Raw genomic sequence first — 16,907 nt, 5'->3', positions numbered from 1 at the left:
CCAGAGAAAATAGGCTACATGAAACACAATGACCAGAGATTTGATTTCTTCATATTATTTTTGATGCGTGTTTTTAATGTGCAGATAGTTTTGTTCAAATATACATGTTTAAAATGGTTTCCCTGTGCAACTTCATAATAATGGGGTTTCCCCTCTCAATCTCGCAATTTGGAAAATAAACAAACATAAACAAAACATATGAGGTGAAAACACATTGAATGACAAATCTATTTGTCATAACCTCAGAATTGTCATAACCTTTTTTACAACAGACCAGTAGACAATGTAAATGCATCTCTCATCAGTATAGGCCTAAACCTCTCTATTTTGCACCTTAAAATATGTTGTATATGTTTAATGTGATATTAGCCTATATGACAATACCGTACAGTTTTGGAGGGGGGGGGTGGGGGGGGGGGGGGTGGGGGTGGTCCTGAGAGGAGGGGGTAACCTACCCCACTCACATATCCAAGAAGAAAGTTGAAGCTCAACCACTGCAAATTCTATACAATTTTAAAACTCTAAAATGCAATTTGGAGAACAGCAAAAACAAGCAAAATTTACACCAGCCATTAAAACGTTGGTTGCTGTAACTTCATTCACCTCAGTCGATCTTATGCCATGTTACTATGATATCTGAGTGAGAGGAACTAACAAAATGAGTGGGTGCCCTGGTTGGTAATTAGGCCATGAACAGTACACCATGGCTAGACTAACTAGACTCATTTACCAATCAATATATATATATTTTTAAACAGGCATGGTCTAATTGAATGAGTGTCAGTAGCTAGTTTTCCATCCAATTGGTGACAGATTTTCATGTAAATATGCTGCACTGAACAAAAATATAAAACTCAACATGTAAAGTGTTGGTCCCATGTTTCATGAGCTGAAATAAGAGATACCAGAAATGTTACATACACACAGAAAGCTTATTTCTCTCAAATTCGTTTACATCCCTGTTAGTGAGCATTTCACCTTTGTCAAGATAATCCATCCACTTGACAGGTGTGGCATATCAAGAAGCTGATTAAACAGCATGATCATTACACAGGTGCGCCTTGTGCTGGGGACAATAAAAGGCCACTCTAAAATCTGCACTTTTGTCACACAACACAATGCCACAGATGTCTCAAGTTAAGGGAAAATGCAATCTGCATGCTAACTGCAGGAATGTCCACCAGAGCTGTTTACAGAGAACTTTATGTTAATTTCTCTACCAAAGTCATTTTAGAGAATTTGGCAGTGCGCCCAACTGGCCTCACAACTGCAGACCACGTGTAACCGCACCAGCCCAAGACTTCCACATGGCTTCTTCTGTGTGATCGTCTGAGGGTGGAGGGCGTGGTGCTGTGGAATATTTCTGTCCCTTTTGTGGGGGGGAAACTTTTCTGATTGGCTGGGCCTGGCTCCCCCGTGTATGGACCTAATGAATTTATTTCAATTGACTGATTTCCTGATATGAACTGTAACTCAGCAAAATCTTTGAAATTGTTGCATGTTGCGTTTATATTTTTGTTCAGGATAAAATATGTATAAAACAATATGTGCATTTTCCCACCAGATTTTCATCAAATTGACCCGTTGCAGATAAAGGCTGTGCGTGATGATGAAGTGCACATAAAAATACAAGTTAAATGTGTTTCCATCACATTTTCAACTCTACTGATGATTTCCTCACAAAAAAATGTTGGATGGAAACCTGGTAGTGAGTGACATATAACAAGAGGAAACCTGGTTAGTGAGTGACACATAACAAGAGGAAACCTGGTTAGTGAGTGACATATAACAAGAGGAAACCTGGTTAGTGAGTGACATATAACAAGAGGAAACCTGGTTAGTGAGTGACATATAACAAGAGGAAAACTGGTTAGTGAGTGACATATAACAAGAGGAAAACTGGTTAGTGAGTGACATATAACAAGAGGAAACCTGGTTAGTGAGTGACATATAACAAGAGGAAACCTGGTTAGTGAGTGACATATAACAAGAGGAAAACTGGTTAGTGAGTGACATATAACAAGAGGAAACCTGGTTAGTGAGTGACATATAACAAGAGGAAACCTGGTTAGTGAGTGACATATAACAAGAGGAAACCTGGTTAGTGAGTGACATATAACAAGAGGAAAACTGGTTAGTGAGTGACATATAACAAGAGGAAACCTGGTTAGTGAGTGACATATAACAAGAGGAAACCTGGTTAGTGAGTGACATATAACAAGAGGAAACCTGGTTAGTGAGTGACATATAACAAGAGGAAAACTGGTTAGTGAGTGACATATAACAAGAGGAAACCTGGTTAGTGAGTGACATATAACAAGAGGAAACCTGGTTAGTGAGTGACATATAACAAGAGGAAACCTGGTTAGTGAGTGACATATAACAAGAGGAAACCTGGTTAGTGAGTGACATATAACAAGAGGAAAACTGGTTAGTGAGTGACATATAACAAGAGGAAACCTGGTTAGTGAGTGACATATAACAAGAGGAAACCTGGTTAGTGAGTGACATATAACAAGAGGAAACCTGGTTAGTGAGTGACATATAACAAGAGGAAACCTGGTTAGTGAGTGACATATAACAAGAGGAAACCTGGTTAGTGAGTGACATATAACAAGAGGAAACCTGGTTAGTGAGTGACATATAACAAGCGGGAACCTGGTTAGTGAGTGACATATAACAAGAGGAAAACTGGTTAGTGAGTGACATAACAAGAGGAAAACTGGTTAGTGAGTGACATAAGAGGAAACGTGGTTAGTGAGTGACATATAACAAGAGGAAACCTGGTTAGTGAGTGACATATAAGAAGAGGAAAACTGCTGATGCACAACCAAATTTAAAAACTGCACCTTGGTGTGTATTCTACAATTCTAACTCTCAAAAGTACATTTTAGACCCTGACTGAGTTCCTAGAAAATATAATCGAGGTCTGGACTTCTGTGTCCTCATATGTATCTACAGCCCTGCATATTTGTGAGTGGATTACAGCCCAAACCCTGTCTGTGTTTTTTGGAATGAATGTGTCACTTCAGCAGACCAGACAGACAGACGCTGCACAGACAGGGATTGTAGTCTGAGCTACAGCACTACTCAGTCCCTGTGATACAGACAGAGGACCCAATCCCACTGCCAATCTCAAACCCAATCTAGACGGAATCCTGTCTATTAATTAAATCATGTGACCTTGTCGGACCTATAACAACCCAGATGAAAGCTTGTTGGTGCTATGTTCTGAGCTGTTCCTTGTTTGCTTTAGATAGAAGGTCAAACCACATGTATTTATAAAGCCCTATTTACACCAGCAGATGTCACAAAGTGTTTATACAGAAACCCAAACAGCAAGCAAACACGGTGGCTAGGAAAATCTCCCTAGGACGGCAGGAACCTAGGAAGAAACCTAGAGAGGAACCAGGCTCCGAGGGGTGACCAGTCCTCTTCTGGCTGTGCCTGGTGGAGATTATAAGAGTACATGGCCATTAAAAGGATCCGCCCCCTTTTTTTCCAATTTTCGCCAAAAATGACATACCCAAATCTAACTGCCTGGAGTTCAGGCCCGGAAGCAAGGATATGCATATTCTTGGTACCATTTGAAAGGAAACACTTTGTAATTTGTGTAAATGTGAAAGAAATGTAGGAGAATATATCACAATAGATCTGGTAAAAGTTAATACAAAGAAAAAACAAACATTATTTTGTATTTTTTTTTGTACCATCATCTTTGAACTGCAAGAGAAAGGCCATAATGTATTATTCCAGCCCAGGTAGAGTTTAGATTTTGGCCACTAGATGGCAGCAGTGTATGTGCAAAGTTTTAGACTGATACAATTAACCATTGCATTTCTGTTCAAAATGTTGTACCAAGACTGCCCAAATGTGTCTAATTTGTTTATTAATAACTTTCATGTTCAAAATTGTGCACTCTCATGAAACAATAGTATGGTATTCTGTCACTGTAATAGCGACTGTAAATTGGACAGTGCAGTTAGATTAACAAGAATTTAAGCTTTCTGCCAATATCAGATATGTCTATGTCCTGGGAAATTTTCTTGTTACTTACAACCTCATGCTAATCGCATAAGCCTATGTAAGCTCAACTGTCTCATGGAAGGGACACTGATCCCGAAGAAATTTTAAGGCTGGATCGTTCTTCAGATTTTCAAACGTTCATAGATGACCAGCAGGGTCAAATAATAATCACAGTGATTATAGAGGGTGCAACAGGTCAGCACCTCAAGAGTTCATGTCAGTAGGCTTTTCCGAGCAGTCAGAGGTCGAAACAGCAGGTGCGAGCGAGAGAGAGAAGGTCGAAAACAGCAGGTCTGGGACAATGTAGAGCACGTCCGGTGAACAGGTCAGGATTACATAGCCGCAGGCAGAACAGTTGAAACTGGAGCAACAGCACGACAAAGTAGCACATCTGTTGAACAGGTCAGGGTTCCATAGCCACAGGCAAAACAGCAGAAACTGGATCAGCAACACGACAAGGTGGACTGGGGACAGCCAAGAGTCATCAGGCCAGGTAGACCTGAGGCATGGTTCTAGGGCTTAGGCCCTCTGAGAGAAGAGAGCGTGAGAGATGGGAGAATTAGAGGGAGCATACTTAAGTTCACACAGAACACCAGATAAGACAGGAGAATTTCACCAGATAAGACAGGAGAATTACACCAGAAAAGACAGGAGAATTACACCACATAAGACAGGAGAATCGTGAATCGTGCATACATTTATTTTGTCCCCCCCACACCAAATGCGATCACGACACGCAGGTTAAAATATCAAAACAAACTCTGAACCAATGACATTAATTTGGGACAGGTCAAAAAGCATTGAACATTTATGGCAATTTAGCTAGTTAGCTTGCACTTGCTAGCTAATTTGTCCTATTTAGCTAGTTTGCTGTTGCTAGCTAATTTGTCCTATTTAGCTAGCTTGCTGTTGCTAGCTAATTTGTCCTGGGATATAAACATTGAGTTGTTATTTTACCTGAACTGCACAAGGTCCTCTAATCTGACAAATTAATCCGCACATAAAACGGCCAACCGAATCGTTTCTAGTCACCTCTCTTCCATCCAGGCTCTTTTTTCTCTTGACTTTATATTGCGATTGTTAACTTTCTTAAATTAGGTTTATTACCGCCACTGACCTCGTTCGTCTTTCAGTCACCCACATGGGTATAACCAATGAGGAGAAGGCACGTGGGTACCTGCTTCTATAAACCAATGAGGAGATGGGAGAGGCAGGACTTGCAGCGCGATCTGCGTCAGAAATATAACTGATTTCTATTTTAAACCTTGGCAACGCAGACGCTCGTTGGCGGCGCGAGCAGTGTGGTTGCAATAATTGAATAACATAGATTTCTAAATTTATTTTGCGACGCGAGTTGTGTGGTCAGCCTGTGAGGCTTTTACCCACCAAGCTCTCCAGCCCGAGGCCCTAATCCTACCCCTGTCAGAGCCCACAACTACTCACGGGTGGGTTGGCTGAGTAAGCCACCGGACATGCTTACTCTGTAAGCAAGGGACTGTGTTAACTTGTCCTCTGTTATATAAGAGAAAGAAAAAGAGGAATACGAAAACTGAAGAAAAAATAAAATGTTATGCATTTACATTTATTATGACTTAATGTTAATGCTGTTATGTTTGCACTTTCTATTGAAAAGGATGTTCCGTAAGTCTAGTTGATAGGTAATCAACTAGCTGGGCTGTTCCCGTACCCCGTATGTAGGGACTTTTACAACACTTGAACATGACATTGTGTCTGTCTTCATTTTTTAATCTAACATATCATACAGAAACAGTAAACACCGCCATGTTTAGTTTTGCCCAATGTAGATCGAGGCAAAGACAGGGTCTCAATGAGGATAGCTGAGCTGACTACATTGACTATGCTAGTTGCAGACTGCACTAAACTGGCAGGCTGGCTAACAGCCTGCTGCCTGGCCTGCACCCTATCTCATTGTGGAGCTAGGGGAGTTAGAGCCCTGTCTATGTTCATAGATAAGATGAGAGCACCCCTTCAGCTTGGATGGAGTCCGTCACTCCCCAGCAGGCCAGGCTTGGTCCTGTTTGTGGAGGATTCCCAGAAAGAGAGCCAGTTATCTACAAATTCTATATTTTGGGAAGGGCAGAAAACAGTTTTCAACCAGCGATTGAGTTGTGCGAGTCATCTGTAGAGCTCATCACTCCCCCTAATTGGGAGGGGGGCAGAGACAATTACTCGATCAGTGTTGCCAACTTAGCGTGTTGCCAATTTAGCTATTTTTTTGCGAGTATTCAGACCCCTCTAGCTACACTTTTTTTTAAAAAATCGACTAGCGACAAATCTAGCAACTTTTTCTGGTGTTATTGGAGACTTTTGGAGACTGACGTTGTAAAGGATGGTTTTGTTCTCTTTTAACATAAATATATGCCTTTTAGAAGTAGGACATGTTAATCACAAAACATAGTGTGACTGCAGAAAAGCTGTTGTTAATCTAGGGTGTCGACTGTGCAAACCACAAGGTTGAGACAAGATGGAAAAATGCTGAATAACAAGAAAACAGGAACTGAGGAATGTGTAGGGAAAATGCTGAATAACAAGAAAACAGAAATGGAGGAATGAGTAGAAACCAACAAATCAGCTCAATCTTCACAAGAACCATTCCGGACATTTCAATCCTGAGTGCTGTGACTGGACACCACCGATAGGCTAGCAAGTTTAAACCACGCTAAGCCTCTACTGTGACAGGCCAACTCTAAAGTTGGAACTAACTCTGGAACAGTATAAAAGAAGATGTCTGTACTATTTCAGTCAGTTCTCTGCTTTACCCTGCGTGGTGATACAGTGAACCCGTATATACGAAAATTGCATTTACCATTCTGAGCTTATGTTAAATAAAAATACTTAAAGTATATTCGGTGACTTTGAATCACATTTTATCCTGATACCAGATTTGATTGACGCAACCTTTCACAACGTGAAAGCACGTATCGTTCTTACTCTTCTCAAAGAGCAGCGGGTGCTGCCGTGGGCCCCACCCCCGTCCCAAAGCACTCACAGTCCTCGTGCAGCAGTCCCTCCCAGCTGCAGTCAGAGCAGGAGATGTTCACCCCTCCGCATCCAGACTTCAAATGAATGCGGGAAGCCGCCGCTGGATGATCCCGCTCTGGCTTACATAAAAAAATAAAAAATCACCTGAATTAGGGCCAGACTAGTTACCAGCATTTTCTCACATTGCCATTGACAGTTTTTTCTATTTTCTCTTTTTGGTCCATTTAGATTGTTAATGTAGATTGTATAATTTTTTTTATTTTTAATGTTATGATTAGAAAAAGTTCATGTTTTACTGTGACTTGTTGTAGGCTCCTAAGTGGACCATACGGTTAAAAACTAAACCAAATTAAGAAAAAAAATAATAAAAAAAAAATAAAAATAAAAAAACTAAAAAAAAATAAGGAACTCCGCCAGAGGGTCTCTTTTAGGTCACTTTTGCCGGTCCCAAGCCCGGATAAAAGAGGGGGGTTGGAATTGTGACATAAAAAAAAAACAAGAATCGACAGAAGAAAGTTAATTTGTAGTTCTAAACATATTTAGGGTGTTTCTTACTCACCTTTTGTCTCTCCCACGACGTTATTCCTCTCTCCTACAGAGTCCATCACAATTACATGCACATGGACAATTATGCAAATTAGGTGATGACATCATTTAGCGATTTGTAGCGACTTTTAGGACAGCCAATAGCTACTTTCCTTACTGAGGAGTTGGCAACACTGTAACTCGATGCCAACACATCTTTCTAGCTAAGTTACACACTGAAGTTATGTTGCGCTTGGTGACTAACGTAAACTCACCCCATTCCGTTCAAATGTGCGCAACCGCGACATTCAAAACGAGGCTACAAAGAAAACTAACGGGACTGTAGCGACTGTGTTGACTTCAAAATCGGGGGTGTGAACTAGGTTTCTACTCAAGCGTTGATCGACATGGTAATAGCTCTGTAGTATTGGAGAAAAGTTGAAAAAAAACGGACCCTCCGTTACATCGTGGCGTGTCATGTCATAACGTACAGCACGCATAAAAAAGCTACTATTTCTGTCTTACAATCTCTCTGAACCAAGTGTAGCACTTCTCTAATCGTTTAAAAACAATAAATGGACAGTGACGGGGGTAAGGGGGGGGATACCTAGTAATTTTTTGCGTCATCACTGCATGCGATCATCATTCTCAAAGCCGCTGTTTACTTCTAAGATCACTTTAGCACCGCCCTAAAAACCTGATTCAAATTCGACACAAACCTTCAAATAGGTATGTAATGACACATTATATAAACTTATATAAACTTATATAAATTTACATTTTAGAGGCGATAAGGTGATAAATTAGACAGATCGAGTGAAAAAAAGCAATTTTCCCACACGACATCTCTCCTTCTCACTATCACGCATTAGTTTTGCTTCCCCACCCGCCATTTTTAAAAAGACCCGACGGGGCTCATTGCCTGCTTGAATTATGCAGAAACGGGCAGTGTTTAGGTCACAGGTGTCAAACTCATTCCACGGGGGGCCGAGTGTCTGCGGGTTTTCGCTCCTCCCTTGTACTTGATTGATGAATTAACATCACTAATTAGTTAGGAACTCCCCACACCTGGTTGTCTAGGGCTTTATTGAAAGGAAAAACCAAAAACCTGCAGACACTAGGCCCTCCGTGGAATGAGTTTGACACCCCTGGTTTAGGTCATGTAATTGATTCTGTTGGAAAGGGGAGAAATTGTTCACAGGGACAGGTTAAGCTGAATTCTCTATCTCTTCCCTTTCTCTCTCCTCATCCTCCGCTTTCCCATCAGGCCCATCGAGAAGGGAGAAAAAAAGAGAACATTCTGGGAGCTTGGCCACACCCCTATTAGCTTTGTTCACCACTGCGTACTCATCATCAGCGTCATACATCTCCCTGCCAATCAAACCTAGCCCCTCCCCTCCAGGTAAAGTGGGTGGAGCCAGGAGGCTTGGTAACTTTGTGTTTTGAGAGTCAGGTAGATGTCCCCGGGTGCCATATGGGACATGTCCTAGGGTGCCACATGTCCTAGGGTTCTAAGGTGCCATATGGGACATGTCCTAGGGTGCCATATGGGACATGTCCTCGGGTGTCATATGGGACATGTCCTAGGGTGCCATATGGGACATGTTCTAGGGTGCCATATGGGACATGTTCTAGGGTGCCATATGGGACATGTCCTCGGGTGTCATATGGGACATGTCCTAGGGTGTCATATGGGACATGTCCTAGGGTGCCATATGGGACATGTCCTAGGGTGCCATATGGGACATGTCCTAGGGTGCCATATGGGACATGTCCTAGGGTGCCATATGGGACATGTCCTAGGGTGCCATATGGGGCATGTCCTCGGGTGCCATATGGGGCATGTCCTCGGGTGCCATATGGGACATGTCCTAGGGTGCCATATGGGGCATGTCCTAGGGTGCCATATGGGACATGTCCTAGGGTGCCATATGGGACATGTCCTAGGGTGCCATATGGGACATGTCCTAGGGTGCCATATGGGACATGTCCTAGGGTGCCATATGGGACATGTCCTCGGGTGCCATATGGGACATGTCCTCGGGTGCCATATGGGACATGTCCTCGGGTGCCATATGGGACATGTACTCGGGTGCCATATGGGACATGTCCTCGGGTGCCATATGGGACATGTCCTCGGGTGCCATATGGGACATGTCCTAGGGTGCCATATGGGGCATGTCCTAGGGTGCCATATGGGACATGTCCTAGGGTGCCATATGGGACATGTCATCGGGTGCCATATGGGACATGTCCTCGGGTGCCATATGGGACATGTCCTAGGGTGCCATATGGGACATGTCCTAGGGTGCCATATGGGACATGTCCTAGGGTGCCATATGGGACATGTCCTAGGGTGCCATATGGGACATGTCCTCGGGTGCCATATGGGACATGGCCTCGGGTGCCATATGGGACATGTTCTAGGGTGCCATATGGGACATGTCCTCGGGTGCCATATGGGACATGTCCTCGGGTGCCATATGGGACATGTCCTAGGATGCCATATGGGACATGTCCTCGGGTGTCATATGGGACATGTCCTAGGGTGTCATATGGGACATGTCCTAGGGTGCCATATGGGACATGTCCTAGGGTGCCATATGGGACATGTCCTAGGGTGTCATATGGGACATGTCCTCGGGTGCCATATGGGACATGTCCTCGGGTGCCATATGGGACATGTCCTCGGGTGTCATATGGGACATGTCCTAGGGTGCCATATGGGACATGTCCTCGGGTGTCATTGGGGAAGAGTGATAGGGTGCCATTGGGGAAGTGTGATAGGGTGCCATTGGGGAAGCGTGATAGGGTGCCATTGGGGAAGTGTGATAGGGTGCCATTGGGGAAGCGTGATAGGGTGCCATTGGGGAAGCGTAATAGGGTGCCATTGGGGAAGTGTGACAGGGTGCCATTGGGGAAGTGTGATAGGGTGCCATTGGGGAAGCGCGATAGGGTGCCATTGGGGAAGCGTAATAGGGTGCCATTGGGGAAGTGTGACAGGGTGCCATTGGGGAAGTGTGATAGGGTGCCATTGGGGAAGCGTAATAGGGTGCCATTGGGGAAGTGTGACAGGGTGCCATTGGGGAAGTGTGATAGGGTGCCATTGGGGAAGCGTGATAGGGTGCCATTGGGGAAGCGTGATAGGGTGCCATTGGGGAAGTGTGATAGGGTGCCATTGGGGAAGTGTGATAGGGTGCCATTGGGGAAGCGTGATAGGGTGCCATTGGGGAAGTGTGATAGGGTGCCATTGGGGAAGCGTAATAGGGTGCCATTGGGGAAGCGTGATAGGGTGCCATTGGGGAAGCGTGATAGGGTGCCATTGGGGAAGTGTGACAGGGTGCCATTGGGGAAGCGCGATAGGGTGCCATTGGGGAAGTGTGATAGGGTGCCATTGGGGAAGTGTGATAGGGTGCCATTGGGGAAGTGTGATAGGGTGCCATTGGGGAAGTGTGACAGGGTGCCATTGGGGAAGTGTGATAGGGTGCCATTGGGGAAGTGTGATAGGGTGCCATTGGGGAAGTGTGATAGGGTGCCATTGGGGAAGTGTGATAGGGTGCCATTGGGGAAGCGCAATAGGGTGCCATTGGGGATAGGTACTGGGGTTTTACAACTGTGTGATCATTCATTCAGTTCAAATGCCCAGACACTTCAAGTGGTGTTTCTTTTGTCACGAGAAAATCATCTTGAAACCTTGTAAAAACAAAAACACACCCATTTACTATGCAGCATTAGTACTGTTATGGCTAGCTGTCTATTATCACCCAGACTCATTCCAGTACGGGGACAGCATTCCATTCCTCTGGGTGACAATGACGTGACCCAACCCATAATGCATTGTGCAAGGAGCCTAAGACATCAATATAAAGTATGGGCCCTTAATGGCACCCTATTCCCCTATGAGCCCTTAATGGCACCCTATTCCCCTATGAGCCCTTAATGGCACCCTATTCCCCTATTGGCCCTGGTCTAAAGTAGTGCACCAGCACTATAGAGGGTGTCATTTGGGATGCAAACATTCTTTCCCTGTGTTGTCTGTTTCCTGATGCCTCTCAATACTCATATCAACACATTATACAGTATTTTACACACCACAGGTTCAGATGATAGATTATACAGTATATTACATAAGCATTAATGCTATACTACACAAGTAGACAAAGTCAATAACATACCCAAACAGTAGAATCGAAGCAGCGTACACACCCACAGTAAATAGTTATATGTATTTTCTTTGCCGAGTGACTCTTAATTTGTCTGCTGTGGCAACTCGTAGCCTAAACTATCAAATTGAAGTCAGTCATTAAATCAACTAGTCAAAAGCAAGTAGTCAGTCTGTCTGGTGTCTGTCATTCACCAGACTGATTGCATGATCTAGTCTCTGTACTGTTGTTGTTCTGTGTCTCTGTCGAGATTCTAGAGGTTATTATCTAATCCATAGTTTCCTGTCTGTCTATTAAAAAATGCCACAGATTTTTTTTTCCGGATACAACACATGAATTCCTGAGGTTTATGGAAATGCATGAAGGGAACTTTTACTAGTGCCATGATATTTCTCACATTCCAACAACAACCAGATTTGAACACACTTTACAGAATTGACTGTGAAGGATACTCCGTTGAGGTAATTGATGGGTTGTGGTGGCACACACTGTTTGTTTGTGACTAATTTCTTCAGTTGTGCTGCTATTGTTAGTCATGTTGTGACATCACGTTAAGGACAACACTGACCCCTACTGGTGATTTATAGGATTACAGAATATCACAGACGAATAAAAATATATCTAAATAAAATTAAAGGTTATTGGTCGCTTACACATATTTTGCAGATGTTATCGCAGGTGCAGCAAAATGCTTATGTTTCTAGCTCCATCATTGCCGTAATATCTAACAACATAAAACAATACACACAATTCCCCCCCAAAATTTAAAGAAACAAATGAAGACATGAGAACGAGCAATATATATATATATATATATATATATATATATATATATATATATATATAATAATAATAATAAATGTATACATACATACATACATACACTACCGTTCAAAAGTTTGGGTTCACTTAGAAATGTCCTTGTTTTTTAAATAAAATATTTTGTCCATTAAACTAACCTAAAATTGATCAGAAATACAGAGTAGACATTATTAATGTGAATGCTAACCTTCTAGGCAGAGTTACTCTGTCCAGTGTCTGTGTTCTTTTGTCCATCTTAATCTTTTCTTTTTATTGGCCAGTCTGAGATATGGCTTTTTCTTTGCAACTCTGCCTAGAAAGCCAGCATCCTGGAGTCACCTCTTCACTGTTGACGTTGAGACTGGTGTTTTGCGGGTACTATTTAATAAAGCTGCCAGTTAAGGACTTGTGAGGTGTCTGTTTCTCATACTAGACAATCTAATGTACTCGACTTCTTGCTCAGTTGTGCACCAGGGCCTCCCACTCCTCTTTCTATTCTGGTTAGAGACAGTTTGCGCTGTTCTGTGAAGGGAGTAGTACACAGCGTAGTACGAGATCTTCAGTTTCTTGGCAATTTCTCGCATGGAATAGCCTTCATTTCTCAGAACAAGAATAGACTAACGAGTTTCAGAAGAAAGTGCTTTGTTTCTGGCCATTTTGAGCCTGTAATCGAACCCACAAATGCTGATGCTTCAGATACTCAACTAGTCTAAAGAAGGACAGTTTTATTGCTTCTTTAATCAGAACAATAGTTTTCAGCTGTGCTAACATAATTGAAAAAGGGTTTTCTAATGATCAATTAGCCTTTTAAAATGATAAACCTCTATTAGTTACACAACGTGCCATTGGAACACAGGAGTGATGGTTGCTGATAATGGGCCTCTTTACACCTATGTAGATATTCCATTACATATCAGCCGTTTCCAGCTGCAATAGTAATTTACAACATTAACAATGTCTACACTGTATTTCTGATCAATTTGATGTTATTTTAATGGACATTTTTTTTGCTTTTCTTTAAAAAACAAGGACATTTCTAAGTGACCCCAAACTTTCGAACGGTAGTGTACACACACACACACACACATATATATATATATATATACACAGCGCCTTGGGAAGGTTTCAGACTCCTTGACTTTTTCCACATTTTGTTACGTTACAGCCTTATTCTAAAATTGATAAAATATTTTCTCATCAATCTACACACAATACCCCATAATGACATCACAATACCCCATAATGACATCACAATACCCCATAATGACATAATACCCCATAATGACATCACAATACCCCATAATGACATCACAATACCCCATAATGACATAATACCCCATAATGACAAAGCGAAAACAGGTTTTAAGAAATTTTTGCAAACGTATTAATCCTTTCTCACCTTCACACGACGCCGTTGACACTTTCAGCCATCTTCCAGATACATTTGAAACCGGGATTCATCCCTAAAGAGCACACTTCTCCAGCCAGTGGCCATCGAAGGTGAGCATTTGCCCACTGAAGTCGGATACGACGCCGAACTCCAGTCAAGTTAAGGCCCTTGTGAGGACGACAAGCACTCATATTACCTTCCCTGAGATGGTTTCTGACAGTTTGTGCAGAAATGATTTGTATGTGCACACCCACAACTTCATCAGCTGTCCGGCTGGCTCATCTCAGACCACCCCACAGGTGAAGAAGCCGGAGTGGGCACACTTGCTATATAATGGAGTTGAAAATGCGATGGAAACACATTTAACTTGTATTTTTTATTCGGTACATGGTAATTTTAACAGTAAACTGTATTCTTATGTGCACAGCTTTCTATCCACAACAAGTCAATTTGATGGAAACACATCTCTGGTGAGAAAATGTACATTGTTTTAGGCGTTTTTTTTATACAGAAAAATATACACTAGCGTTCAAAAGTTTGGGGTCACTTAGAAATGTTCTTGTTTTTGAAAGAAAAGCTAATTTTTTTTTGTCAATTAAAATAAAATAGATCAGAAATACAGTGTAGACATTGTTCATGTTGTTAATGACGATTGTAGCTGGAAACGGCAGATAAAAAAAGCAGGGATATCTACAGAGGCCCATTATCAGCAACCATCACTCCTGTGTTACAATGACACTTTGCAAATGCAACTTATTTCTATGTGAAAACTGAAATGATATACATGTATTCATACTTTTCCATTTGAGTAGACGCTCTTATCCGGAGCATCTTACAGTAGTCTATATGTTCATACTTCTTCCTGAACCCACATCCCATTGCAAACGCCACACTCTTATCAACTGAGCCACATATCACTTGACGTTTCAATGTACTAATTTACTGTATTGTGTATTGTTTTTCTTCATGCTGATAGAAAGTCTACAGGTACAACCCTAGATGACCAGCCTATGTACAATACAGTCATGTACATTTACATTAAGTGGTTTGTAAGGATGGTCAATTAATGATGTACAAAAGTGGTTGTTTTCTGTGTTACTTGATCAATAAAAAAAAAACAATTTGATATGGATGTTTTCTGTCTTTCACCAGAACTTTGCACCTTTTGATGTAAATGTTTGAGGACGGGGTTTTATCTTTCTGGATTCCATTAGAATGACATCACAGAGAAAGGGCCGGGGTTTTGTTATTTCTGGATTCCATTAGAATGACATCACAGAGAAAGGGCCAGGGCTTTGTTCTTTCTGGATTCCATTAGAATGACATCACAGAGAAAGGGCCGGGGTTTTGTTATTTCTGGATTCCATTAGAATGACATCACAGAGAAAGGGCCGGGGGCAACAACTCTTACAATTCCAACTATTGAATCCTGCAAGATTCTGTTCTTAATTATACAACTACCTTTTTGCAGAAAGTGGAGATGCCTAAAAAAAAAAAAAAAAAGTGCACAAATTTGGTGAAATAATATATATATTATTCATTCTGATTTTCAGGGGGTACTGCAGCACCCTCAGCCCTCCTACAGCTGTGCTTGTGGGGCCCCCATGTTGAGGATCAGCGTGGCGGAGCTGTTGTTGTCTACCTTCAACACCTGGGGTCGGTCCGTCAGCAAGTCCAGGACCCAGTTGAACAAGGCGAGGTTCAGACCCAGGGCCCCGAGCTTAGTGATGAGCTCGGAGGGCACCATGGTGTTGAAAGCTGAGCTATAGTGGTTGAACAGCATTCTTACATAGGTATTCCTCTTGTCCAGATGGGATAGGGCAGTGTGCAGTGCAATGGCGATTGCGTCATCGTTAGATCTATTGGGGCGGTATGCAAACTGTAGTGGGTCTAGGGTGTCAGGTAAGGTGGAGGTGATATGATCCTTAACTAGCCTCTCAAAAAGGACTTAATGGTGACAGAAGTGAATGCTACGGGGCGATCGAAGCATTTGGGGGTTCAATTACGGTCCTAGTACAGAGGCTCCTCAACCAGCTCATTTATACTCCAGCTAGGACAACACTAGTACACTTGATTCAGCTAATCATCAAGCCCTTGAATACTTGAGTCAGGTGTAATAACATCGGCCTGAAAATAATATGTCACTGCTGTGGATCAATTAAAATCCTCTGGTCTATCACATTTGGTTTAAAATGCCATTATATATCATATTGCCATTATATATCATACTGCCATTGTCAACTATGTCAGGTTTGGTCCCTATATCTGGTTCGATCACAGAATGAGCAATATTGGTTGTAACAAAAATATATATATATTTTTCCCAATAGGTCAAATTCTCTGTTTTAAATTCTTCTTCCTAAGAGCTGGCTAAAACCCCATAGTAAGATGATTGTCACAAGGAAAGTCTTCAGTCCACAGAAATACTGTTGTTCTGTACTACAGCACTAGAACAGGTGGGCCAACCGGAGCAGAGAAGCAGAATTAGGGGACACGGCCCAAATAGTACCCTATTTCCCATCTACAGTGCATTCGGGAAAGTATTCTGACCCCTTGACTTAGTCCACATTTTGTTTCACGTTACAGCCGTATTCTAAAATGAATTACATTCTTTTTCTCATCAATCTACACACACTAACCCATAATGACAAAGTGAAAACAGTAAAAAAAAAAAAAAGTTTGCAAATGTATAAAATAAAAAACCTTATTTACATAAGTATTCAGACACTTTACTTTGAGACTCGAAATTGAGCTCCGGTTCATCCTGTTTCCATTGATCATCCTTGAGATGTTTCTACAACTTGATTGGAGTCCACCTGTGGTAAATTCAATTAATTGGACATGATTTGGAAAGGCACACAGCTGTCTATATAAAGTCCCACAGTTGACAGTGCATGTCAGAGCACAAACCAAGCCATGAGGTTGAAGGAATTGACCATAGAGCTCCGAGAAAGGATTGTGTCGAGGCACATATCTGGGGAAGGGTACCAAAATATGTC

At 42.2% G+C, this 16,907-nt stretch overlaps 1 protein-coding gene across 1 annotated transcript; it reads right to left on the bottom strand.

The window, feature by feature from the left end:
* Nucleotides 1-430: 430 nt before the first annotated feature.
* LOC129825538 (uncharacterized) lies at nucleotides 431-8,312 on the bottom strand. Its single transcript, XM_055885708.1, has 3 exons — nucleotides 7,589-8,312; nucleotides 7,037-7,148; nucleotides 431-4,554 (listed from the first exon to the last, which is right to left on the bottom strand). The coding sequence occupies exon 3, from the start codon at nucleotides 2,707-2,709 to the stop codon at nucleotides 1,678-1,680; it is 1,032 nt and encodes a 343-aa protein (XP_055741683.1). The 5' UTR covers nucleotides 2,710-4,554; nucleotides 7,037-7,148; nucleotides 7,589-8,312; the 3' UTR covers nucleotides 431-1,677.
* Between the last annotated feature and the right edge of the window lie 8,595 nt (nucleotides 8,313-16,907).

The sequence above is a fragment of the Salvelinus fontinalis genome, chromosome 27 (genome assembly GCF_029448725.1).
Source record: "Salvelinus fontinalis isolate EN_2023a chromosome 27, ASM2944872v1, whole genome shotgun sequence".
In the NCBI taxonomy this organism is placed as follows: domain Eukaryota; kingdom Metazoa; phylum Chordata; class Actinopteri; order Salmoniformes; family Salmonidae; genus Salvelinus; species Salvelinus fontinalis.
This window is presented reverse-complemented; position numbering and strand designations above follow the sequence as displayed.